General features: G+C 42.2%; 2 protein-coding genes across 5 annotated transcripts in view; one reads left to right on the forward strand and one right to left on the reverse strand.

Annotated features, from left to right (window-relative positions):
- SEC23B (SEC23 homolog B, COPII coat complex component) overlaps positions 1–13,112 on the reverse strand; it is a 49,205-nt gene extending 36,093 nt beyond the window's left edge. The window contains exons 1-9 of one of the 3 annotated variants that reach the window (XR_014314792.1): positions 12,642–13,075; positions 10,436–10,659; positions 9,229–9,286; positions 5,189–5,275; positions 3,564–3,800; positions 3,377–3,462; positions 2,057–2,201; positions 1,218–1,376; positions 749–864 (exon numbers count right to left, since the gene is read on the reverse strand). Coding sequence is in view for 2 of the 3 variants with exons in the window: in XM_082743164.1 (XP_082599290.1) it covers positions 749–864; positions 1,218–1,376; positions 2,057–2,201; positions 3,377–3,462; positions 3,564–3,800; positions 5,189–5,275; positions 9,229–9,286; positions 10,436–10,656 (1,109 nt within the window). In the remaining variant the exon portion in view is untranslated. Of the gene's footprint in view, positions 1–748; positions 865–1,217; positions 1,377–2,056; positions 2,202–3,376; positions 3,463–3,563; positions 3,801–5,188; positions 5,276–9,228; positions 9,287–10,435; positions 10,671–12,641 lie in introns of all 3 variants that reach the window. The other 2 variants (XM_082743164.1, XM_082743165.1) reach the window with 2 other exon arrangements.
- A 34-nt stretch (positions 13,113–13,146) lies between these two features.
- Positions 13,147–26,896, forward strand: RBBP9 (RB binding protein 9, serine hydrolase). Of its 2 annotated transcripts, XM_082743196.1 has the most exons (6): positions 13,147–13,213; positions 20,665–20,799; positions 22,011–22,053; positions 22,864–22,969; positions 24,574–24,659; positions 25,064–26,896. In XM_082743196.1, exons 2-6 carry the CDS (start codon positions 20,701–20,703, stop codon positions 25,288–25,290), a joined length of 561 nt encoding a protein of 186 aa, XP_082599322.1. In that variant the 5' UTR covers positions 13,147–13,213; positions 20,665–20,700; the 3' UTR covers positions 25,291–26,896. The 2 variants fall into 2 exon arrangements, with proteins under 2 accessions (XP_082599322.1, XP_082599321.1); XM_082743195.1 differs by lacking the exon at positions 13,147–13,213 and having other exon boundaries at positions 20,535–20,799.
- The last annotated feature ends 476 nt before the right edge of the window (positions 26,897–27,372 follow it).

The following is a 27,372-nucleotide window of genomic DNA, read 5'->3' on the forward strand; positions in this document are numbered from 1 at the left end:
TAAACCAACAGTAAAGCTCCTTGGGAGAGTCTGGCATGCAGCCTGCCTCAGACAAGTGGTGCACAGCAGCAGTTCTCACACTCATATGCACCAGAACGCCCTGGACAGCGTATGAAAGCTGACTATTGGGGCTGCATCCTTACACTCTGATTCAGCAAGTCTGGGGCAAGGCCCAAGGAGATACAGTTCTCACCCATGCCTGGAAGCCCTGAAGGTTGCTGGCGAGGCCCCACTACGCTTTGAGAACAACAGCCCTTCGCTGTGGCCTGCATGCATGATATGGACTTGGGCGCTACGCATGCCCTGGTGTGCACCCTCCATGCTGAGCATGTGCTCCAAGCTGGGCATGACATATGGTTACTAAGTCAGGTGAAGGGTCTCCTAATTGCTTTGGCATTCAGACCCTATTCCTGCCTACCTCCAGACTCCTCACAAGGAAGTGGCTTGCTGAAGCCACATACCCCATGCGTGCTTGCTTTCTTGCCCTGTTATAGATTCTGTGACAACTCTAAGGAAGAAATGAAGTTACTCTGATATGATTCATTTGTAGTGAACGTTGCAACCTCCTGCTAATCACTGCTTCTTTCCCCAAGAGGCCCATACACCCTCCCTGCCACAGACACAACAGTCTAGAGCCTTCTGAAAGCTTATCTAGGTCAGCCTTGCACATTCTTATGCTTCCATCACTCACTTCTCTTTCCTTAAAATACACACATTCCATTTTCCCAGGTGTTGGCTTTCAACATACCCCGTAAGATTTGCACAACACTTCATTTCCAGAAGTCCCGTCTGATCAAGGGCACAAGCATAAATATCAATGCAGTGACCATTTGTAGCAGTTCGGTTAGCAAGCATCTCATAGTGCTGTGAATGGAGAAAAATTACCTTTAGGAAACCATATTATTCACCAGGTATGTCTTACTATACCAAAAGGATGTAACCAAACATAAGGATACCGAGACAGTTTTCTTTATAACATCCAATAAATGTATAGTTTTTAATCTCAAAACACTTCTAGCAGTTTTAAGACCACCCTCTCTAAGAAAGGACTCAGCTGGGGGCATCGATTTAACAGCAGCCTAGATCTGGAAGGTCAACTGAGCAAGGGCCATTTGCTGCTCACAAAGCATGGCCTCAGTAAAGTAGCTGTCACTCCAGAACAGCCCAAACCCAGCACTGTGTAAGCAGAATTACAGCCTGTGCCCAGGAGCACCTACCTTGGTTGCCTTTTTCATGAAACGTGCATTATCTTTCTCAATATCATGCCAGGAGCGAATAGGAACCTTTAATTCATCTCCAACCACCATGCCAGGCCCTTGGGTGGGGGGACCCCCGGTAAACAACATAATCCTGGCTCCCGTGTTCGGAAAAGTGCCCTGGAACAATAAATGGCAGCATTTTAGAAGCATTCAGCCCACCCTGAGTATGCTTCCATCTCCCTAAAAAAAAAATTCCAAAGTTCTTTTCAGCTCTGCTGGATACTAATGATAGTTCAAAACAACATGGATGACAATGCAGAAAAGTAGCCTTACATCTTCCAACCCAACAGCTCTGTACACTTTTATTAATTCATTGTGAGCACTTGCCCTTGCCCTTGCCCTAATGGCCTTGTGTTTCTCATGAAAACTTCTGGTATTTTCAAAACATCATGGGGCTCCTTCACGGTGGATAATAATAATAATAATAATACCTGAAGTGCTTTCTGATAAATCCGCTGTTAATACATTCACTTAGGTCACAACTCATTTTCTTTTTTTCTTTCTTTCTTTTTTTTTTAAAAGATTTTATTTATTTGACACACAGAGAGAGAGATCACAAGTAGGCAGAGAGGCAGGCAGAGAGAGGTGGGGGAAGAAGGTTCCCTGCCGAGCAGAGAGCCCGATGTGGGGCCTGATCCCAGGACCCCGGGACCACGACCCGAGCCAAAGGCAGAGGCCTTAACCCACTGAGCCACCCAGGCACCCCGGTCACAGCTCATTTTCAAACAAGGCTAGCAAACACAACCCGTGGGAACAAGCTCGCAAGGTCTGATGCACCCTGGTAAATTCTGAGTTACCTCCAAAAGGCCAACAGCAATGGACAAAGCAACACCAGTGGATCGCAAAGGTCTCTTCCCCTGGGTCACAGGCCATGGGTCCCTCTGCAGCTCCCCAAGGAGATCAGTGAGGTTCATGTCAATCTTGTGAACAGGCTGCAGAAATCTGCATGATTTTCAATGGACACATCAATCCTGGTTTAATAAAGTACTATGGTCTTTAGCCCTAGGTGATACAGAGCTCTTCAAGGTAATTACTCAGAGTAGTAAAAACTTAAACATTTTTTCCTTCAAGGCAGTTTCACTCAAGAACATAACTTAAAACTGAATATATAGCAACTTATATATATAGCATGGAAAAAAGCTAAATTTAAATAGGAATAAGTCAGTTTAATTAAATTTAAGCAGCCAAGAAATCCTAAAGACAGGTCTAATGTAAATTCAATCCATGTAAAATTCCTGTACGTGGACCACCTTCATCATTCCTTTTTTTTTTTTAAAAGGATTTATTTTGGTGGGGGGGAGAACAAGGGGGAGGGACAGAAGAACAAGGAGGGAGGAGGGGGAGTGGGAGAGAAGAGGGGGAGAAGTGAGAGACGGAGAGTGAGAAATAGCCAGCAGATTCCTCACTGAGCAGAGGGCCTAACTTGGGGCTCAATCTCAGACCCTAAAATCATGACCTGAGCTGAAATCAAGAGTCAGACACTCAAACAACTGTGTCACCCAGGCACCCCCACCTTCATCATTCTGAAGATCCACTTTAAAGCGATTCTCAAGTGTTTCTCTTGAGCCTTAGGAGTGAAAACAGAGAGAAGCACTGGTTTCTTACCACAGTTAAGTGGCTGTCCCCAGCACTTCAGGCAATGCATTTTATCATGTTTGGTGACTGTTAACCCAGCCCCAGGTAGCCATAGGTACTCAAAGAAGCGTCTGGTCTCAGGTTTGCTTGAGGACATCCCACAAAGCTTTCAGTTTCCCTACTTTTACTCAAGACTCAAGAAGGACAACAGCCATATGGATAAGGAGGGGAAGGCTTGAATACAGTGGTCTCAAAATACTTGTGATGCCACGACACTAACTGGAAAGACATTCAGAGCAAATCTAACCACACAAATGTGTGCACACATACGTATGTGTATATCCACAACCCAGTTATGAATTGCAAATATACACCAAACAGTTACAAAAGATCATTAAACGTTAAATATTCTTAGGCTTAATCATTTATTTTTTTCTCTAAAAATAAGAAAACAAAGGTTCTAAGGGTCTTTTTCTCTCACTCCAGCACACGGCCCCACGTGCCGGCTACTGTGTGTGCAACATTCTACGTTGGTAGCTCACCTGCTTGAAACAAAAGGCTGCTCGTGAGGCTGACCAGGTCTTGCTTGCTGCATGGGCATGGCAGGCTTGGTGAGGCCCAGCATGTCCTAAAAAAAAAACAAGAAGACTCATTTCCCATAGCACTAGAGTGAATGACCAATTCATGTTTAAGAAATCTCCTTTGCTTGTGTATGAGCATGGCACAAACCTGTATTTGCTTTGCGGTTAAATCCTTTGTCCCTCGGAAGACATAACTCTTGGAGATTCCTTCACAGCTGAGTTCGTGAACCTGCACCATTCTCCCAAACGTGATCAAACCCACCAGAGCATCTGGAGGAAGAAGACTCAGGGACATTTGCAGGGATTCCTTGAGGGCTTGAAGGTCATCTTCTTCTAGGCACGTATCAACCACATAGAGGAAGATCAGAGGGGACTGAGCACCTCGCTTTATGCAAAGAAACACAGCACAATGGTCAGTATACAAATAGACCAAACCAGCTCTTTTTAAAGCAAATCAGGCATGTAAATGAAAATCTTCATCTATATATACTGAGAGGGAATAAGGACATCTAACTTCCACTCACCTCATTAAATGACAGGTTACATTAAAACAAACTAAATGTAAAAAGTCTCTGTATCCAACAAAGTATTCTACATTTCTGAATGCCGTCCACGTGCCAGACACAGTTCCAGGTCCTGAGATACATGAGTGAGCCAAAAGAACAAAAATCTGCTAACTTTCTGGAATAGAGAAGCTAAGGGACTACTAAGAGTAGAAGTAGGGGGCAGGTTCCAGTATTACCTAAGAGGTCAGGGCAGCCTCATTAAGAAAGTAACATTAGAACGAAAACCCAGAGGAGAGAGAGAGGGAGCAATACAGACACAGGGGAAAGAGAATTCCAGCCTGCGGAAGAGCTAGAGGAAAGGCCCACAGGCAGGAGCCATGCCCAAGGAAAGTAATGAAGCCCATGTGACTGAATGAGACACTAATACAAATTGAGGTCCAAGTGATAACACGGGGCAGGTCCACACAGGGCCTTGAAGACTATCTCTTACTCTGGGTGAAAGAGAGCCATTTTCAGCATTGGAGGTTTCTGAACACAGAAAGAACATGACATGTTTTTAAAGAGCTACTCTGGTGTCTGGATTAAGAATGAAATATAAGGGGCGCCTGGGTGGCTCAGTGGTTAAGCCGCTGCCTTCGGCTCGGGTCATGATCTCAGGGTCCTGGGATCGAGCCCCGCATCCGGCTCTCTGCTCAGCAGGGAGCCTGCTTCCTCCTCTCTCTCTGCCTGCTTGTGATCTCTGTCAAATAAATAAATAAAATCTTTAAAAAAAAAAAAATGAATGAAATACAAGTGGGAAAGGGTCAAATTATGGAGAAGGACTAAGAGATGGCCTGGCAATTTAAGTGAGAGGCCGTGGTTGACCAAGGACAAAAGCAGTGAGGTAAAGAAGTGGTTAGACTGTGGAAAGATTCTGAATATAGACCCAATGCGATTTCCTAGTGGACTGGATATGGAATGTACGAGAGAGAGAAGTCAAGAACGAACCCAAAGTTTTCAAGCTTGACTACAAGAAGGAGTGGCCCATACAAAAGTGGAGAAGGCTGTGGGGGACAGGTGCTGAACTCCACCAGTGATCCCTTTCCTAGCCGCCTATCAAGACTGAAAATAATGCCAGTAAGTGCACACGCGCCATGACCGAGTATTCGGGATCCTGCTGCCTTCGCAGCTTTAAGTTGCCCAGAAAAGTAAGGGACACAGAAGCCAAGTATTTCAAGAGAAACTCAGTATTTAACACCACTCATTAAATGCATGACAAAGAAGTTACCTGTATCACATACTCGATTGTAGAAAACTGGGGCATCAATTCAGCAGGCTGATTCACCTCGGATATACCTGTGTAAGCGGGAGGAAACTAAAGAAAACAAAGCAATCTTTCATTAGAACTGAAAGATATTTATGTTATACCTTCTATTTTCCACTTATAAAAATGAGTAAGGACCATGTATTAACACTGTAAAACACAGAACACTAAATAACAGTAACTAAAATACAAAAATCAAAATTTTGGGGCGCTTATCTGGCTCAGTGGGTAGAACATACAATTCTTTTTTTTTTTTTTTTTTAAAGATTTTATTTATTTATTTGAAAGACGGAGATCACAAGTAGGCAGAGAGGCAGGCAGAGAGAAAGGGGGAAGCGAGCTCCCCTCTAAGCAGAAAGCCCAATGTGGGGCTCTATCCCAGGACCCTGGGATCATGACCCAAGCCAAAGGCAGAGGCTTTAATCCACTGAGCCACCCAGGCGCCCCCCCCCCCATCGTAACTTTTTGAAAGGTATTAGGGTATGTCGTAACTTCTAGATCATTAAAAAATGGACTATTACAAACATATCTTAAGTGCTGCCCTGCAAATCAAGGACTCAGATGTTAGCTAAACCCATCAATGGTTTAGGTGGAAGTCTACCACTTTTATTTGGGTTTATTATTTTAGCTGCTATCATCAATGAGTGCATATACACTATAGAAAAACAGGCAAGTACAAGAGAATATAAGGAACAGGAAAAGGGGTGCATGGCTGGCTCAGTAGGAAGAGCGTGTGACTCTTGATCAGATTGTGAGCTCAAGCCCTAAGTTGGATACAGAGACAACTGGAGAAAATGAACTTTAAAAAAACAAAACAAAACAAAAAGAACGGTGGCATGTGGGTGGCTCAGTTGGTTAAGCATCTGCCTTTAGCTCCTGTCATGATCTCAGGGTCGTGGGATCGTGCCCCATGCTGTTGGGACTCCCTACTCAGGGAGGAGTCTGCTTCTCCCTCTCCCTCTGCCCCTTACCCACTCATGTGTGTGCACACGCGCGCACTCTCTCTCTCTCTCAAATAAATAAATAAATAAATAAATAAATAAATAAATAAATAAAAGAAGGAAAAATCCCTCATGTTCCTACCAACTGGAGATACCTACTGTCAACATGTAGGCGTATTTCCTTCCATATTTTCTCTGTTTAAGCACAGCTGAGCTCACCCTGTATATATAATTTTGCAAGCTGCTCTTTATGCTAAACACATTATCACAAGCATTTTCTTTTGTCTTTAAAACTTTCCGCAAACATTTTTTTTAATATTGTATTTATTTATTCGACAAAGAGAGATCACGAGTAGGCAGAGAGGCAGGCAGAGAAAGAGAGGAGGAAGGTGGCTCCCCGCCAAGGAGAGAGCCTGATGTGGGGCTCAATCCTAGGACTCTGGGATCATGACCTGAGCCAAAAGCAGAGGCTTAACCCACTGAGCCATCCAGGTGCCCCATGGAGGTTAATTTTTTTTTTTTAAAGATTTTATTTATTTATTTGACAGAGAGAGATCACAAGTAGATGGAGAGAGAGGCAGGCAGAGAGAGAGAGAGGGAAGCAGGCTCCCTGCTGAGCAGAGAGCCCAATATGGGACTTGATCCCAGGACCCTGAGATCGTGACCTGAGCCGAAGGCAGCGGCTTAAACCACTGAGCCACCCAGGCGCCCAATGGAGGTTAATTTTGAATGGAATCTGCTTATAATTCCCAGACCTATACTTAGTACATTGGTTGTTTTACTCATCATTGGACTTACTGTGTGATGTATCTGAGAAGGAGATAGCTAATTTTAATTATAATCAAATACAAGAATAAATAAATGCATGTTATTAATATCTTAAAATGCACTACAGGGCGACTGGGGGGCTCAGTCGGTTGAGCATCTGCCTTCAGCTCAGGTCATGATCTCAGGGTCCTGGGGTCAAGCCCCATGCAGGCTCCCTGCTCAGTGGGAAGTCTGCTTTTCCCTCTTCCTATGACCCTCCTCCCCTGTCATGTGCTCTCATGTGCTCATGTGTTCCCTGTCTCAAAGAAATAGAATCTTTAAAAGAAAAATCTACTAGAGCACTATATACTATGCTGGGAACAATTAATTTTTTTCTAACAGCTCTACTGAGGTATATTTATTTTTTATTTTTAAAGATTTTATTTAAATAAATAAATATTTGTCTGAGAACGGGCAAGAGAGCAAGCATGCACACAAACAGGGCGAGCAGCAGGCAGAGCAGGCAGAGGAAGAAGCAGGCTCCCCACTGAGCAAGGAGCCCAGTGCAGGGCTCAATCCCAGAACCCTAGGATCATGACCTGAGCCGAAGGCAGACGCTTAACCACGTTTAACGAAATGAGCCACCCAGGCATCCCAGTATATTTTATACACCCTAAAATTCACACTCTTTTTTTTTTTTTTAAAGATTTTATTTATTTATTTGACAGAGAGAGATTACAAGTAGGCAGAGAGGCAGGCAGAGAGAAAGAGGAGGAAGCAGGCTCCCTGCTGAGCAGAGAGCCCGATGTGGGATTCGATCCCAGTACCCTGAGATCATGACCTGAGCCGAAAGCAGCGGCTTAACCCACTGAGCCACCCAGGCATCCCTAAAATTCACACTCTTAAATGTACAATTGATGCTTTTTAATAAATGTACAGAGTTGTGCAAAGATCACCACAATCCAGTTTTAGAATCAGAGGCACAGTTCCTTTTATTTATTTATTTTTTTTTTTTTTAAAGATTTTATTTATTTATTTATTTGACAGACAGAGATCACAAGTAGGCAGAGAGGAAGGCAGAGAGAGAGGAGGAAGCAGTCTCCCTGCTGAGCAGAGAGCCCGATGTGGGGCTCAATCCAAGGACCTTGGGATCATGACCAGAGCGGAAGGCAGAGGCTTTAACCCACTGAGCCACCGCGGTGCCCCCACAGTTCATTTTATTTTATTTTATTTTATTTCTTAAAGATTTTATTTATTTATTTGACAGAGAGAGATCACAAGTAGATGGAGAGAGAGGCAGGCAGAGAGAGAGAGAGGGAAGCAGGCTCCCTGCTGAGCAGTGAGCCTGATGCAGGACTCGATCCCAGGAACCTGAGATCATGACCTGAGCCGAAGGCAGCGGCTTAACCCACTGAGCCACCCAGGCGCCCACCCACAGTTCATTTTAAACAAGTCTCTCTCATAATTTTTGAGCTCCTTTTAAGTTTAATAGTTTTTAAATTTTTATTTTTTTAAAATATTTTATTTATTTATTTGACACAGATAGAGAGAGAGAGAGCGCGAGAGAGCACGCACAAGCAGGAGGGGCAGCAGGAAGAGGGAGAAGCAGGCTTCCGAAGAGCAGAAAGCCTGATGCAACGCTTGATCCCAGGACCCTGGGATCATCACCTGAGCCAAAGGCAGATGCATAACAACTGAGCCACCCAGGCACCCCAGTTTCAAAATTTTTAAATCAAAAGAGGGTCAACACTGGTACTTGGACCCTAAAAGTTACAAAGACCAAAAAATGAAAATTCATGGGTAGCTCAGTGGGTTGAGCCTCTGCCTTCAGCTCGGGTCATGATCTCGGGGTCCTGGGATCAAGTCCCGTATGGGGCTCTCAGCTCAGCGGGAAGCCTACTTCCCCTCTCTTTCTGCCTCTCTACTTGTGATCTCTGTCAAATAAATAAATAAAATATTTTTTAAAAAATGAAAATTCAATAATATATACCATCCAATTAGAATAAACTGAAATCAAATGAAATATAGACAACATATCTGTTTTCTTATGGTAACATATTCACTGCTAACAGAACACACAAAAAAGGGAATTCTGTCCCTCCACACTAAATGATAAAAACCCACATAATGAAACTGAGTCAACATTCAACAGAGAAATCACAAATGTTCAATGTTCGACTATGCTTAACAAAAGCTGTTACCTGGAGTTCAGCAGAAACTGATGACTACTGGGCAGACACAAATTCAACCTCACTTAATTTTTTTTAGAGTTCCACCAAAATGAAACACAGAAAAACACTCAAAAAATTCACGTACCTGATTTCTTTGGAAACAGAAATTACAGGCCCAAAGCTTTGCTCGATAATCAACCTGACTGTAAGAAAGATAAATATTACAGGTAGGAACCATTTTCATTTTTAATGCAGAAAGCAATCAAATGTAATCCTCAAGTTCAGTAAATCACACAGATATGTTTCTGCATGTGTGCAAGAATGGATGGAGATACACAAAATGTCCACTGCAGTTAAGAGTCTGGCTGTTAAATATGCCAAAAATTTCTTTCCTACAGCGGCAATGAAGATTTAGTAAATCTTTTTTTCTATTTTCTAATTTCCTTCATAGTATTTAAAATTTCATGATTTTATATAAATTACAGGTTATTCTCTTTTGCCCTATTATCTTAACTAATTTGTGTGATTTTTCTAACATCTTTATTGTTCAGATATGTGAAACTAATAAATTTCAATACTAAAAGCATGCACAGGAAAAATATGGCCGACTTTCACCGCACCTAGCTCGCTTGAAAAAGTTGGGAGGCATGCTTCTGGGTTGATATACTTTCTAGAACTGGTTAAAGATAATGCGTCAGTTGCTTCTTTTCCCCCTTTCTACACTCAGAAAATTAACAAGTAAGGCTAGCTCTTCAAAAGAAGAGCAGCATTGTACATATGGATACCTTAAGTAAGAGCAAGGGGAATGTAGTAAAAAATGTTCCCTCATATATAAAAATCTTACCTTTTAAAGAGTATTTCTGATACTCTTTAAAAAGTTCTTTCAAATAATGCCCACATTTAAGAGAAATATCATAGGTCACCACCTCAGGTATAAAAAAATTACACTTAATAATCATTAAGAGTTGTGATTTCTTCTATCATTCCTGCCACACAGCATCACCATACCAGGTAAGTAGGAAAAACTGTTTAAAGTTTTACATTTTTGGAAAATGCTTTAAGAAGCACCAATATAATTTATAGTTAAGCCAAAAGCAAACTGAAATTAGAGGGAAAAAAAAAAAAGCAAATCTCAAATCCCTTCCCTTTGTTTCCATTTCATCCCGATGGGTTCCAATTTTATGGAAGGGAGACTGAGGAGACTTTATAAGCATTCACCGTAAGAATCTCACCGTTCACTTCTCTACTCAAATTTGATGACTTGCTCAAATTCAATCACGTTTATGAAATCATGCAAATGTCATAATTTACTGCATTCTTCTTTTTTACTAATTTTAAAAAAGAATTCATACCAAAGTGGATTGAGAATGGCTTTGCAAGTTGTCCGGCTACAAAGCACAGGTTCATACTGTACAGGGGGCAGGTCTGGACGTTCCTTCAAAGGAGTAAGGAGACAAGCCAGGGGAACAACCATTCTCGTAGCCTCGAGACGGCTGGAAGGCCACACGTTCCAACTAAACCGCACACCATCCCGTTCTTCATTCTGCTGGATGAACTCCAGATATGTTGCCATAGTCTAAAAAGAAACTGAAGACAGAGTTGTAGTTTTATGTGAAATTCTCAAACTAAATTTCAAAAAAGAAGACAGTCACCTAACGCAATGTTTTTTAAACACTTAGTCTAGAAGAACCAGTCACTGTAGGATGCCATCTCTCTTCCCTTTGACCCCCCAAAGCCAAATAACTTCACAGTTATCTTTCACTATTGTTCCTTTGTCAACTCTCTCTAGCACTTAAAGAAATAAAAGGTGTGGGGAGTTTACCATTATTTGATCATTTTTAAGCTTCAAGTTGGTTGAATACTAATGAAAACCTTCTCATAGATCATACACCTCAACCAAGCAAATTCTAGTTCCCCTTGCCCAAGAGTAAGTCTCAAATCCTGTTTCAGCATCCACAGCCTTCCCCCCCTGCCCCAAACCCCTTCCTTCTGTGCTTTAGTAAAGCAAACACTGTAATTTTACCCTTCCAAGTGATCTCATTTTTGTGCCCTTTCCCTTCCTCTCCTTGTTAACTGTGAAGACAAGAACTGGATGTTGATATGTGAATCCAATTCGTAATCCACCATCAGTTCTGAGCCAAAGTATTTCTACTTGGGATCACCAAAATTACAATGCTAGGTTTGCTATCATGCTGAGCGAGTCCTTCACCAGGGCTTCTCTCCTCACCATGGTTATGCTCATGCTTCAAAAGATTATGGCTAACAAAATAACCATTTAGACTAAGCTTTTCAAACCCCCACAATGCCAACTCCATTGAGTGTTTCATACATCCTTTTTACATCCTAAAATCTAGGCTAAGGCTAACACACATCTCAATCACTTAGGGTTCAAGGGAACAAGCGGCTCATGAAAAATTGAAAAACAGGCAAATTAAAGAATCTACATTTTTAGTAGCCTCTAGTGCTCACTTTATGCAGTGCTGAAAAATTGTCTCTGTGTTGTTATGAGAAGTGCCATATATACTGTAAATAATGTGGACTAAGGAAATGGTTTTTATATGGCTAGAAAGGTAAATGAAACAATTAGTTTACTACACACAACTCATACCACAAAAATTCCAAATGTTGGCTCCAACTGAAACTCTAAGGCATATATTTGTTCTTTCTGGCAAAGGCAGGATACTTAAACGCCTTACATAGGGCCCACCTCTGCAACTACCTAAGTGGGAATAAAAGCATGTTCTAATGGGACAATTCTCAGCAAGTACCTCTAAAGATTTCATTAAATAACTGTTTCCCCATGCAAAACACTTCATTATTCAAAGGTAATGGCTCCATCCAATGTCCCCAGGCAGGTATGTATTCAAACCTGCTCTTTCCATTTCCCACTGCCTCCTCCCCTTACTTCTTCTAGAGCATGGATTAACTCTGGGCACAAAACCAACGGAAGACTTGAGAGCCAATAAATCTTCTGAAATTGTATGTAAAGTTGTGTGCATGAGCTAATGTGCATTTTTCTAGGGCGGTCGATTTATGGCTCACATCATACCCTCAAAGATTTTCTGAAGAGGTTAATAGCTGAATGAATAAGTGAATAAAAGAACTTTAAAGATTTTTCTAAAGTATCTGCCAAAAGAACAAAGAAAAAAGACACACACACGAAAAACGGAACCGCTCATCCCATCAAAGCATAACTTTTAAGAACACAGTGGACAAGTTTAAGCAGAGTTTAATGGTTGAAAGGCAGTCGGAAGACCTGGGTCCTACTTCAAGCGGCCACGCATCAGAAGTCATTTCACCCACATTTCGGGTTACTCAACAGAATTTTAAAAGGTCGAATCCTTCCGCACTCCGCGATTCGGCGGGTTCCCGAGCCAGAAACCGGCCGGCCGCACCGCCAGACGAGGAACGCGTCACTCTCACCGGACCCATGGGTCACTGAGTCCCTAAGTTCCTCTGCCCGCCGAGAGAAGGTTTCGTCCCAGGAACACCCACTCGGTCCCTATAGAGACTCTCAGTCCGTGCCCACGGGCCCCCATCACCGGCACTCCCACTCACCTGGCAGGAGCCCGTCACCTGTCCGTGTCCGCACCCACAGCTGCTAGCGCCCCACTCCGGCTCCCACCGCCAAGTCCAGCTCAGCTCTCAGCCAACTGGTCAGCGTCTCTGTGCGTCACTCCACGGCGCCGTCCGCTGGCCAATCAAAGAAGGCCTCTCCGGCGGAGGAGCGGAAGCAAGACTTTTAGTGAAGCCGCGCCGCCATTTTGGGATAGGGCAATACAATCGTGCCTTGGTCAACGAAACCAAAATTCTTCAGATCCTAAGTTCCTTCACGTTCACCTCTTAAACCTTTGTCCTTCAGGAAACTCCAGTGCCTGCAGGATTGCTTCCTAGGTGCAGCCTGCACCCCTCAGGGATTCGGCTGAGCCAACATGACTTCCGTTCTCCTAAGTAGAAGTCCCTTTCATCGCCTTAGTTACCGGGAAGCGAGAATGATGACGTGTAGCACCGGAAGAAGGAGGGACCCCAGGGCGGGGGAGGTTGAAGCTTGCCGGGAAAAGGTAGCAGCGCGGGAAGGGGCGGGGCCAAGGGGAGTGAGGCGGTCTGCGCTAGATGAGGGAATTCGACAGGTAGAGAAATGCTTCCTTCAATTATTACTCGGTTTCTTACTTTCGCTCGCTCTGCTGGATTCGCGTACTCTGCAGGGAGTGGCGTTAATGCAGTTACTCTCTGCGTGTCTGTCTCTGTCATCCATCTACGAGAAGGTGATTAATTGAGAGCTGTCCTATTTAGGCATCCCAGGAGACTAACAAATCCCCTAACTCTATAGAGCCCTGCTTTCCCCAACCATCACAGCCATTATGCACCTTTTTATAAGCGACAAAAATGAGCACGTTTATTAATCTGACCCAGAAATAAGCCTTTCTGTTGTATTTAAAAATAAGAAACAAAGCCATATAAACTTAGTATTATGCTTAGAACGTGTCTAGACTTCCAAGGATTACTATTTATAAGGTCAACTTAATATTAGTACAAAATTTCAAATTACTTACAGAACACCAATTAGTTTCTTTTTAAGAGATTTTTATTTATTTTTTTAAAAGATTTTATTTATTTATTTGACAGAGAGAGATCACAAGTAGATGGAGAGGCAGGCAGAGAGAGAGGAGGGAGCAGGCTCCCTGCTGAGCAGAGAGCCCGATGCGAGACTCCATCCCAGGACCCTGAGATCATGACCTGAGCTGAAGGCAGCGGCTTAACCCACTGAGCCACCCAGGCGCCCGAGATTTTTATTTATTTATTTGACAGAGAAAGAGAGAGAGAGAGCGCAGGTAGGCAGAGCAAGCGGAGGGTGAGGGAGAAGCCGGCTCCCCGCTGAGTAGGGAGCTCCTTGTGGGGCTCCGTGCCAGGACCCTGGGATCATGAACTGAGCCGAAAGCAGCCGCTTAAATGACTGAGCCACCCAGGTGCTCCAGAATACCAAATAGTTTTAAGTCCAGGTACCGTGAAACATAATTACTCTTTGTTTTTACATAATTACTCTTAATATGAGAAGTTCTGTGGAATAATTAATTCAGTTTTGTTGAACAAATTTACATTTTCCAAGTTCCTAAAACATTATGTCAGAGCAATGTTAGGTTATTTCATTATAAAATTTGAACAAATTTAGGAAGTTTGCACTAGTTTTTCAGTAACAAAACAAACTCAAAATACACACATATGGGCGCCTGGGTGGCTCAGTGGGTTAAGCCGCTGCCTTCGGCTCAGGTCATGATCTCAGGGTCCTGGAATCGAGTGCCGCATGGGGCTCTCTGCTCAGCAGGGAACCTGTTTCCTCCTCTCTCTCTCTCTGCCTGTCTCTCTGCCTACTTGTGATTTCTCTCTGTCAAATAAATAAATAAATAAAATCTTAAAAAAATACACACATATTTGTATTATGGTTTACACTGAGAAAAGACAGCTGTATCTCTTTAATCAAACGTTAAAAGAACATCATTTGCCAAAGGCTTGCTTTGATTATTTGAACGTGGATTCTTTCAGTACTGGAAATTTATAAGAAGGATATTTTAAATACAATCTCACACATTTAAAATATTGGGAGGTTTTTTTTAAAGATTGATTTTTTTTAAAAGATTTTATTTATTTATTTGACAGAGAGAGAAATCACAAGTAGGTGGAGAGTCAGGCAGAGAGAGAGAGAGAGAGAAGCAGGCTCCCGCTGAGCAAAGAGCCGGATGCGGGGCTCGATCCCAGGACCCTGAGATCATGACCTGAGCCGGAGGCAGAGGCTTAATCTACTGAGCCACCCAGGCGCCCCTAAAGATTGATTTTATGTATGTATGTATGTATATATGGAGGGGCGAGGAGCAGAGGGAAAGGGACAAGTGGACTGCACATTGAGTGCAGCACCGCTAGGGAGGTTGGATCCCACAACCCTGAGATCACTATCTAGGCAGAAATCAGCAGTCAGTTGCTTAACCAACTGAGTTTTAGTCTGGTACGCTCCAGGCGCCTGTCATCCAATCAGGTTTTTGTCATTGATCATGTGGGAAAGGGTGGAGGGCTCCTTCCAGGATGGCATAAAATCCCTTTAAGGGTAAGTTTCCTCTTAGGGGACATGGGGAGCTTGTCCCTGCCTGCCTTTCTTCCAACTAGCCTTCATCACTATCAGTTTTCTGTAAATTAATTTCTGTCTCTACGGAGTTGTGAAATAGCTTAGTCAAAGACACCCACCCCTTACAATCGGATGACCGAGGAAGTCCTTTAAAAAATGCCCAGCATTCTTTGGAACTTCACCCAGTAAACTCTTTTGACTATTTCAAAATCTTTCACAATTTTTGTGACGTATTATTCATCATCTATAATCTAATTTCTGTATTTCTGGCTCATACTTATCCAACATGAGAGTCATATATTCAGCAACCTGCTGGGTATCTCTGGATATCTTGGCACTTCAGTCTCCATATGTCCTGTGAAGGTGATTGAACATGAAGGCCATTAGACTGATGTGGCTCTAAGGTCATGGCAGCTTAATAAGCAAACTAAAATGTAAGCTTATAAATGCTTCGAGGTTATGAAATAAAAACACCAAGGATAGACAATCACAATGAGCCAACTGGACAATCAATTAATTAATTTCAATCAATTAATTTCTTCTCTTTGCTTCCATTCCTTCTCTGTGAAAGTGTTTTTCCTGACTCCTGTTGGCACAGGGCTCCAAACCACTCTGGTTTGGTCCTGTTTGATTCTAACTGAATTTTGCTCAAATAAGCTCTTAAAATTTTAAGATGCCTCAGTTTATCTTTTAAACTGAATTCATTGCTCCCCTTGCTTTAAACTAACCTATCACTTGGAGATACCATTCCTCTCCTAGTAACTAAGGAGTCCTTCCTTGTCTCTGATGTGTTTCAACACATGCCACCCCACAATATGACATGTTGGCATATTGAATATTTTAAGCTGAGAGTTTTTGAGAGAGGGTAGGTGCAAGGAAGGCCCCACTGACCTCTCCTGTCTTCCTTCAAACAGGCCATAAGACGTTCACGGGAGAGGTGTCCTCCCTTTACCAGGAAGAGACATCTGTTACCTCTGCAGACAGAGGGGCACTGTGTGAGCTGGACTAGCACTGTCTTGGGTGAATCTACCATGACTGTCTCTTTGTAACCTGAAGCCTTCAGCATAGCTGCCCCCACACACCTTCTTTTTGTCTAACCCCACCCTTGAGTATACCCTTGAGGCATGACATCCTTTACAGGCTGTGGAGTTATGACTATGACATGACACAACTGTTTTCAAACATTTCCTCTGGGGGTGGTCTCCCGGGACAGATTTCCCTGCCTCTAGAGCAAAAAAAAAAAAAAAAAAAAAAAGGCAAGTCTTATGGTCTTATGAGAGGTGGGGTTGCAGAGATCTACTCATCTTGCAGCCACCCAAACTAAAGTCCCTTTAGTAAATCATCTCTTTTCAAGCTGGACTTACTGGGCTTTTTCCTTGGTCTTAAGCCTCCCTCACCCTTTGGAGATAGTATTGCATATACTTCCCTTAGATGATGAGAGGAATCAGAATGAACTGCTTGCTAAGTTTCTTTCTGCTTACTACCCTTAGCTCATATCTTTTTATCCCATTGAATTTTCTTCACAACCTACCACTCTTCATCACATAAAAACAATCTGGTTTAACTGCTTTGTTGGGTTGTCATTTCTTTATGAAGGCTCCTATGTCATGTAAAACATACTTAATTAATTCGTGGGAGCCTGGGTGACTCAGTGGGATAAAGCCTCTCCCTTCGGCTCAGGGCATGATCCCAGGGTCTTGGGATTGAGCCCCGCATTGGGCTCTCTGCTCAGCAGGGAGCTTGCTTCCTCCCTTCTCTCTTCCTGCCTCTCTGCCTGCTTGTGATCTCTATCAAATAAATAAAAAAATTTAAAAAATCAATTTGTATGCTTTTCTCTTGTCCATATGTTTTTTGTTTCAGAGTCCCAGACAAGAACCTAGAAGGGTAGAAGGAAAAGATGTTTTTTCTTTCCCTACATATCTGACACCCCAAACTTGAAACTAATAATGAATCACTTGGTCCTGTTGATTTTTTTATTCTAATTATTTCTCAGTTCCATCTATCTACTTATTTCGAGCCCTCATTCTTTTTCGTTCAATTACTATAACAGCCCCCCAGAAAGATCTCTCTCCCCAAATTATGTCAAACCCAAATCTCACTTTGATTGCTAGATAGATTTTTCAGAGTCACACATCTGACCCAGATCATCCCTTGTTTAAAACTCTACCTGGCAAAAAAACAAAACAAAACAAAATGAAACAAAACAAACAAACAAAAAAACCCCAAAACCAAAAAAAAACCAAAAAACTTCTACCTGGCTTTCTGTCACTTACAGGATAAAGTAGATGCCCCATCTTGCTGTACAAGGGCCTCCATGATCTACTTACTTTGATTCTACAGCACTGAACCAATTGTCTTTCCTAGGCTATGTTGCTGTCTCACCTCTGTGCCCTTGTGCATGCCCTCCACATTGCTAAGAACAACCTGGTTTATGGGGGGAACAAAGGCAAAAGGAAAAAATGAAAATTTCCTTACTACTTACAGCCCATTGACAAGTCCTTGAAACAGGCAAAGTGACCTTCCTCTAGGAACTCAACAGCCTGGATGTTAATACTTTGCTAAGGGCAAAAGTCAATCTTAGCTTAACATTATCCCAACCTCCTAGATCCTAAATCACAATAACTGACTTTTTCCTGACAATAGCTAGCCTCCTCAGGGGTCTTGGAAACCTTGCTTCCAAAATTCCTTAGAGACTTACACTATCCCTAACGCCCAGTTCCAACTTTAAATATAATCAATTGCTCCTCACAAACTGAGGGCAGCTCATTCTGCCCATGGGTCCTATTCCCATGCTTTAATAAAACCAACTTTGGGGACCAAAGACATCTCAAGAATTCTTTCTTGACCCTTTGCTTTAAAGCCCAACATTTCCACATCATTGTTTGCCTCCCTTCTTTTCTCACTTAACTCCCACGTGTCCTTCAGGACTCCAAAGAACCTTTCCTTATATTTTCCTTTCTTCTTATTGGTTAAAACAATAATACTAAGTGAAAGAAATAGAAAAGGAACTGTAGAAGAGGGTAGAATGTCTAGACAGTGAGTTTGGAGAATCAGAGGCAAATTGCATAAAGAAGATATTCTGACCGGGAAAGAAAAGTTCAGGGAAAGGAGGGTGATTCAGAAAGAGAGCCATAGAGACTGATGGCTGAGTCTGTCAGAAAAATGAAAATGAGTGGTGCCTGGCTGGCTCCGTTGGTAAAGTATCCATCTCTTGATCATGGGCTCATGAGTTCAAGCCCCATGTTGGGTGTAAGATTACTTAAACTCTTAAAAAAAAAAAAGAAAAATGAAAATGGTTTTGTCAAGTTCTTAAGAATGGCTCTTTCAATATTAGCAAATGATATACCAGACATAAATGTGCATTTTCATTTTTTTGATTCATAAAAATGATTTTAATTTTGAAACCAAGCTATTTCTTCTTTGATAATGACAAGCTCAGAAAAATGCTTGCCCAAGAGATTGAAAGTAAAAAAGAAAACAAGATGGATTTATGTGTAAGCATATAATCTTTGCAATCATTGTTGACAAAAACAGCCTGAGAAAGATGACATTTGAGGCCATTACCTTATTTTTCTCCTTCTCAAAGGAAGAGCCAATTACCTTGTGACTGAGAAGAAGGACAAATCTTAAATCTTAAGGAAGGATAGATCCTTTTTCAGCCCACAGTTCCTGTTAATGGAATGTCATTGTTTATTGAACTAAAAACCAGATGCAGGGGCATCTGGGTGGGTCAGTAGGTTAAGCCTCTGCCTTTGGCTCAGGTCATGATCTCAGGGTCATGGGATCGAGCCCCACAGTAGGCAGAGAGGCAGGCAGAGAGAGAGGAAGAGGAAGCAGGCTCCCTGCTGAGCAGAGAGCCTGATGCAGGGCTCGATTCCAGGACCCTGGGATCATGACTGGAGCCGAAGGGAGAGGCTTTAACCCACTGAGCCACCCAGGTGCCCCTAATATTGACCTTTTAAAGAAAATCAGAGTCTGAGGTTCAAGAAGAAAGAGTATGTCTGGCTCTTCCTAAAGAATATGGTGGTGGGGCAGTGTATCCTTGGTTATCTGCTTGTGCCTGTTCAAAAAATAAACTGCCTGAGAACAGATACTGAAATACTTGTCATGCACACAGTGAGTAAGTCCATGGGAGGGGCAAGGAAGAAGCACTTTCCTGTTCATTCCCATTTATTTAGTTTCTTTATTTTAAAAGATTTTAGTGATTTATTTGAGAGAGAGAGCATGAGGGGACTAGGGGCAGAGGGAGACCTAGGGACAAGCAGACTCCCCGCTGAGCCAGGAGACCAGCTGGCTCTGGGCTCTATCCCAGGACCCCAAGATCATGACCAAGCCAAAGTCAGCCACTTCTTTAACCCACTGAGCTACAGAGGTGCCGCATGTTTATTCCCATTTATAACCACACATATACACTTCTGCTCACCTCAATATAAAAGTAGGGATGCCTGGGTGGCTCAGTTGGTTAAGTGGCTGCCTTCAGTTCAGACTGTGATCCTGCAGTCCTGGGACCAAGCCCCATGTGGGGCTCCCAGCTCAGCGGGAGTCTTCTTCTCCCTCTATCCCTCCCTGCTCGTTCTCTTTCTCTCTCTCTCTCTCTCTCCCTCTCTCTCAAATAAAATCTTTAAGAAAAATAAAAGATTTGGGGGCGCCTGGGTGGCTCAGTGCATTAAAGCCTCTTGCGTTCAGCTCAGGTAATGATCCCAGGGTCCTGGGATTGAGCCCCGCATCAGGCTCTCTGCTCCGCAGGGAGTCGGCTTCCTCCCCTCTCTCTTCTCTGCCTGCCTCTCTGCCTACTTGTGGTCTCTCGCTCTCTGTCAAATAAATAAAATCTTAAAAAAAAAAAAAAGAAAAGAAAGAAAATAAAGAAAGAAAAATAAAAAGAAAAGACTTGGATATATCTGTGAGGAACGACTGGTTCCTAAAATCTCAGGACTGCATATAATATAATAGGTGGTACACTACTTCATTGCTACCTCAGTTTCTCCAGTCTCTAAATTGGTTTGAGTATGAATCTTATCTATGTGCACCTTTTAAGAAGACAGCATTTAAAGCGATGAAAAATAACAACCAGGGCTGACAGTAACTATTGTACTAACAACTGTTTCGAAATGGGAAGGAAAAGTAATAAAAATTTCAGGAGTCCTCAACTCAAAAATAGGTTATTTCTGTGTATTGGAACTAAAAACACACTTTCCTATAGAAATACGTCGTAATTGTAGTAAAGAGAGAAAAAATTCTGGGTATGTCACAGCCTTCCCTAAATAAGGTGGTGAGGGAACTAGCCTAACAGGCAAGCGGAAGGTGCTTCACATATGAAGGGAACTCTCGGGTTTGCTTTGGCCGCCATGTGCGATAAGTATGGCCGGAGTCCACGAGCGGACCCATGGCCTCCCAGAACTACAATTCCCAGAATGCCACGGTGCCGACTCCTCAGGGGATTCAGTCTTGGGACTCCTGGCACTACAGGTTCGGCTACTGGGCGAAACCGGACCCTCTGCGCTCATGGCTTCCCCAAGCAAGGCAGTTATTGTTCCCGGGAACGGAGGCGGTGATGTGGCCACCCACGGCTGGTACGGCTGGGTGAAGAAGGAGCTGGAGCAGGTAAGAGATACGTCTGGCTGCTCTTGGAGCCCGAGGGGACGGAAGGGATGAAGTCGGAACGTGTGTTCACCAGCCCCTACCTCACCCCAACACACCCGCTTCAGCAAAGGCCAGGGTGTTTTCATGCCTCTCCCTGCTGCCCTGTCTCGAACTCTAGTACTAGTGGTCGCAATTTTGGTGGGTGAAACTGCCTGGAAGACTTCTCTGAGGGCTAAAGCACTAAGACTACAAGGCACCACTTCCTAGTGCCCCCTCCGTTTCCCTGCATCTGCCCCTGGTTCCGATGATTGTACATCTGCTTCTCTGCTCCCTGCCTCTGATTTTTAAAACATCAATATGTAATATTTGATATGTACGAAAGCTGTATGTAACATATGTAAATTATGAAGTATAATGTAATGAATCCTGAGGCTCCATCACCAAACTAGAATCTGCAACATTAACAATACCTTCGAAGCCACTTGTATGTCCCCCCCATCCCATTTCCCTACCATCCTGAAATCTTTTTCATTTCCCCTCTTAAAAGTGAACGTACTTTTGCAACTATGCCCGTGTGCTTTGAACAATATATTTAATTTGGCTTCTTTATGAGCTTTATGAAAATGGTGACCAGCGGTGGTTGTCTTGTGCATCTTGATTTTTTTTTTTTTAACCTCTTCCATAACCAGGCAATAGGACTGCTTCCTGGATTGTCATCCTCCTGAGCTCTAGAGTATGTTCCTATAATAAAGTTCCAGGGCTGTGGCTGAAAACCAAGGCCAGAGTTACAAACCAAAAAGATCAGGGCTGAAGCTGTCCAAGAGGGCGGGATCTCCAACTTTCTCTTCCGTGTTTCTGTACCACGTTTTACCTAATCCCTGGGACACAGTCTGTTTGACTACAGTCAGTTTGTCTAGAATGCATTAATTCATGTTACCTCTATAGTATCTGTTTACAGCAATAAGCAAAGATATATAAATGTGCATATAGGTTTCTGTATATAGCAACCTACAGAGCTACCTACATATAGAAATACAGACAGATGGAGTTTATCACTGGAGGGATTGTGTGTTCATATGTAATCCTGTGGCACTTAACTCACTTTATTTCATAATATAAGCAAATATTTATTGAATTGATAAAGATCATATCAGGTATCTCATTTCTTAATAGCAAATTATTAGTTGTAATTAAGATCTTTATTATAGCTTTTTTTTCCCCTCATATCATAGATACCTGGTTTCCAGTGTTTGGCTAAAAACATGCCTGACCCAAGTAAGTTTTAAACATGTTTTTAAATAGCCTCATCTTGTTGGGTTTTGATCTTACCATTTTCCTGGTAGAGAACAAAAGTATCATACCAGAGAAGCCAAAGGGAGTATATGCCTAAGAATAAATGATGGCAAGTAGTTTAGGGAAAAGGGTGTAAACCAAAAGATATTCTAGAAAATTCTAGCAAGGATCAAGAAAACACCTGGGCTTGGTAAAATTTGATTTTCAACTTTGCAGGTCACTCAATTTTCCCTTCTAGAGGTCAACAGATATTTTTAGGCAAAATTTATGGGTGTTTCATGTGAGACAGAGATATGATAAAACTTTACAGCACCTATAGGAGATTGGAATATTTCAAAATGTAATATTGCTACTTTCGTTCTGACTGTGTCTATGACCTGTGTCAGGAAATTTTTCTTGGGAAAAAAGAAGATACATGTGTGTGTATGAATTTGAGAATGTGGTCTAGAGTTTTTTTTTCTTAAGTTTGAAAGTTCACATTAAAGCTTCAGAGTTACATTTTTATTTCCTCAGCATTTTCTTATAAGAACATGGTGAAAAATAAAAGCAAAATCAGATAGATAGATGGATAGATAGATAGACCAAAACTGTGGATTTGAGTCTTTTAAACAGCAACACAGCAACAGCAGCCAATACATCATTGGCTCTGTTAAAACAGCCCCATCTCCCATTTGGTCCTGCAGTTCTTAAATTGAGAAGTGCTGAGTAGTCATTGATTAGAAAGGTGGGACAGCATTAGACTCTAAGACTGTCCTATCAAATGACACACTCTTTCTTTACCCTGAACCTTAGTTACAGCTCGAGAGAGCATCTGGCTGCCCTTCATGGAGGCGGAGCTGCACTGTGATGAGAAGACCATCATCATAGGACACAGTTCTGGGGCCATTGCAGCCATGAGGTGCGATCCTTGCTGCATTCTCCCCCGATGTGGGCTCCAGCTGGTTTGCAGACCTCATTGCAGTTCCTTGAACATGCCAAGTGTGCATCTGCCTTAGGCCTGTGTTTGCCATTGTTTTACATGGAATACTCTGTTCCTAGCTACTTGTATGGCTTTCTCTTTAAATCTCTAATGTCTCTTTCCACTAAGGCTTTCTCCAGTCACTTCAGATGAAACAGCAACTTCACCTCGCTGGCTCCTATCCCCTTTATATCTTGGTATCCCCCTTTTTATCTATAGCACTTTTCACCACCTGATGTTCTGTTTATTTGTCTGTCTCCAGCCAGTAGAAATGTGAGCTCTGTGAGGGTGGGATTTTGTTCACTCTGACACTGAAACCAGACACCTAGAAGAGTGTCTGGAATATGGTAGGTGCTCAGTAAATATTTGTTGGAGGGTGGAGGCTATTATCTCCCTGCCCCCCACCCCCAACAAGTCCTTAGGATTCATGGTGCTTCCCTGATGCTCTTAGTTAGAATATCAGGTCTCTCTCCCTTTAAGCTTATAAGGCCTAGAGGATAGGACTTACTGGCTGAGTAAGCATATTAGGGTTGAGTTTCTTCTATATTTTCTAGGAATATAGTTTTTCTGTAGCCCCTTGGCCCAAACAGTTGCTCAGGGTGTCCTATGAATTGCTTGTCAGAGAACCTTGCCAGATTCCATAATTTTTCTGCCACACCATTCAAAACTCTGAGATATTGCTTCCCAATGTGGGGCTACAGAATTTCTGTATAGTCCTAATGTTTATAAACTGCTAGGGGTTGTCTGGAAAATGAAGAAATCCCTTTATGCTGAAATCTGTACCAACTCAAGGCCACTGAATTTTTCTCAGGCCTGGCCCAAAGGCCTCTGGAAACAATGACCACTCCACATCTTTCCCTAGCCTAGTCTCTGCTGAGTGAGCAGAACCTTCTGCAAATAGCTGAGTGTCCGTTTGCCAGGCACTATACTAGACACTAGGGTCACAAAGATCAAGGAGACTCACACCTGCCCTTAAGGAGCTGAAGTTTTATTGGAGAAGATCAATATAATATGACACAAACAATTACTACAATGCAATGTAGTGTGTGGCAAAAGAAATACATTTCCATCATGGTACAGAATTTCTTAAAATATGGTTCACAGATCACTGGTGTTTGTCATCTGGGTTGGAGAAGGTGTCATGCCTTAAAATGTAGATTCCTGAGCCTTGTATCAAGCCTCTGCATCAGATGCTCTGGGCTGAATCTACAGGTTGACCGGCAAAGCAATGCTGATGCACACTGAAGGCAGGTTAACAGGCACATCAAAGAGAATGATTACACTTATTTTTTTTTGGAAAGGATTACCAAAGAGGTTTGGACTACCTTGAAAGAGTAGAAACTCACCAAGTGGCCAAGGGTAAGCCATTAACACCGGGCTTGTAGTTCTGCAGTTTCCTATTTTTCATGTTAAACTCAACAAGTGATAGCACCTGCTTTCTGTAAGCTGAATCAAATGAGTTTTCAGGTTTGGTTTGGTTTTGTCTTACTTTTTGGCAGTCAGATTTAACACTAAGTTAGCTGACATCATTTCTCTTTCTTCAGGTATGCAGAAACACACCGAGTATATGCTATTGTGTTAGTGTCTGCATACACCTCCGACTTGGGGGATGAAAATGAGCGGGCCAGTGGTAAGTTTGAAAGCAGAAACCAATACAGAAAAGCCCTTCCTCTAGTCACAAGGATGCTTGTTCAGTTTAAACAGCACTGGCTTTTGGATAGGCTAAAAAAATCTCTAGTAGCATTTGAGAAACATTTACTGCCCTTCTTTAGATGCAAATCGGGCCCTCTGAGAGGTGATAGACCACTTCCTAATACATTGAACCCTGATTTTATCTGAGCCATGTACTCCCCCTTCCCAAGTGACTATGGTATGGAGCTCTACAGATTTGAAAACAAGGACTTCTCACTGGCACATAGGCACTGAATCTTTGTGTCTCTACTATGGTCTTTGCTAGATATTTTACAGTGGCTAGAATGGAAAATTATCCATGGGTGGTAATGGGTTATATATGTATGTTTTTTTCCCCCATAGGATACTTCAACCGTCCCTGGCAGTGGGAGAAGATCAAAGCCAACTGCCCTCACATTGTACAGTTTGGCTCCACTGATGATCCTTTCCTTCCCTGGATGGAACAACAGGAAGTGGCTGATAGGCTGGAAGCCAAATTGTACAAATTCACTGACCGTGGCCACTTTCAGAATGTGGAGTTTCATGAACTGATTAGTGTGGTAAAGTCTATGCTGAAAGTACCAGCATAGACAGGATGGTTTCTGCTATTTTGCATTCCAGTATACGGACAGAGCAATTATCAGGTTATTATATTACCAGGTTATTAATAGATAAAAATCATCTGTGACCAGATGATTAGTGGACACATAAATCAAATTAAGTTCTAAAAAAACACAAGTTCAACGTTCAAAATAAGTTAGAAACAGCATTTCCATTTTCCATAGGATCTGTATCTCACAAACTGCTATGAACTGAAGCAGTGTTTTCCCCATTTGATTTGGGACATAAGGACAGTTTGTCTACCTTTATCTGTCCAAAGTGAATAAGCAGAAGTGGAATCCAGGTTTCCTGATTCTCAGTCCAGATTAAAATGAACTACTGTGTATGTTGTAGGAGTGGTACTCCTCTTTGGAATGAACCTTTTGTTATTTTGGGAGAAAAGAAAACCTGACTAAAGGTCCAGAGTGCTGGCTTAGAACTCAAACCACTAGCTATTTTGGGCTGGCCCAGGATATTAAACGCAGACCAGGGCCTCCCATCTTTATGACACCCTGCCCCGGTCCTTCATGCTGAGGAAGAATGATCCATCCATAACTAAGAGTCGGGTCTGCCAGGTCAGACAGTGACCATAAGCCCAACCTGGACATACACATGAGCACAGCCAATCAGATCTGTGCTAGACTAGAGTGGTGGTGATTAGGGCAACATGGGGAACTCATGCCTTATCTAAATTGTTGCCATGTGGGAAGGGGAAGGGTATTGCCAATTTTCTGATTTTTCAAGGAAAAAACTCAATGCAGTGGTTTTTATATTTAGGGACTATATATATGTTTGTATACACAGTTCATATGTATATGAGTTACATTCAGTACATGTACATCTGGATGATGTAATTTGGCAGTGACAGCATAAATAAAAAACTTACAAACACTGCAAGACACACAAAGTCCAAGTCACCCATTTGTGACCTCTGCCATTAGGACTGACTTAGCCAGGTGCTTTAAATGATTCTTTGTGAAGCATAAGAAATGACCATAATGTCAAAAGATACAATCATGGGAATAACTTAGATTTTGTTACAAAATCTTAACTATTTTTTAAAAGAATCTTTCCATACCTCAAATTTTGTTCTGTAAAGAATTCTACCTTTTAACTTCCATGGTCCTTTGGCTCTCATTTAAGCGTTATTCCATGATTTTCTTTTTTTTTCCTGATCATATTCCCTCAAAAAAATGCTTTTTATTTCCCAACATTTTTTGGCTATTATGATCCCTAAGTATTGCCTCAAACAACTTCCAGTGACCCCATACTTGATGTTGCAGAACCTGACGTTTGCTGCAAAGACGTGAATTCCCTGTTTATGTCTAAAGGAGATTCAAAGCCATCATTTTAACCTGAAAAGTTTTGGTTTCTAAATGTGATCAAAGAAAAAAAGACTCATCATTTAATAGCAGTTATCTTTGGGGAATGGGAATTTTAGATATGGTGTGGTGGGAATCTCCTTTTTATTTACCTGGGTATTTGAGTTTATTATAGCAAACATGTATTACTTTTATAATTAAAAAAATTAAGAATTAAAACAACTCATTAGACGTGTTAGTGAAAAGCAAATTCAATAAATCAACTGAATAATAATTTTCTTAAAGAGGTTGTTTAGCAATAATTTGGTCAAGCCTATAACCAAAATATGATTCTATTTGGATTATTTGGAATTAGTCATTGCTTTACTTACTCTCAGCCTTGTTTTCTGAAGTCCTTTGTCAAAAAAATTACAAACTGGGGCACCTGGGTGGCTCAATGGATTAAAGCCTCTGCCTTCGGCTTGGGTCATGATCTCAGGGTCCTGGGATCAAGCCCCGCATCAGGCTCTCTGCTCAGCGGGGAGCCGGCTTCCTCCTCTCTCTCTGCCTGCCTCTCTGCCCACTTGTGATCTCTGTCTGTCAAATAAATAAATAAATAAAATCTTTAAAAAAAAGAGAAGCCATAAAAAAAATTACAAACTTATACAAATAAGTTAATAATATTATGTTGTCCTTCTCTTCCACAGAAAGGCAACAAATCTATACAATTGAGAAATAAGTAATTGTGATATTCTTCATTCCTATAATTAA

This window comes from Mustela nivalis (assembly GCF_964662115.1).
Source record: "Mustela nivalis genome assembly, chromosome: 8".
Lineage (NCBI taxonomy): Eukaryota > Metazoa > Chordata > Mammalia > Carnivora > Mustelidae > Mustela > Mustela nivalis.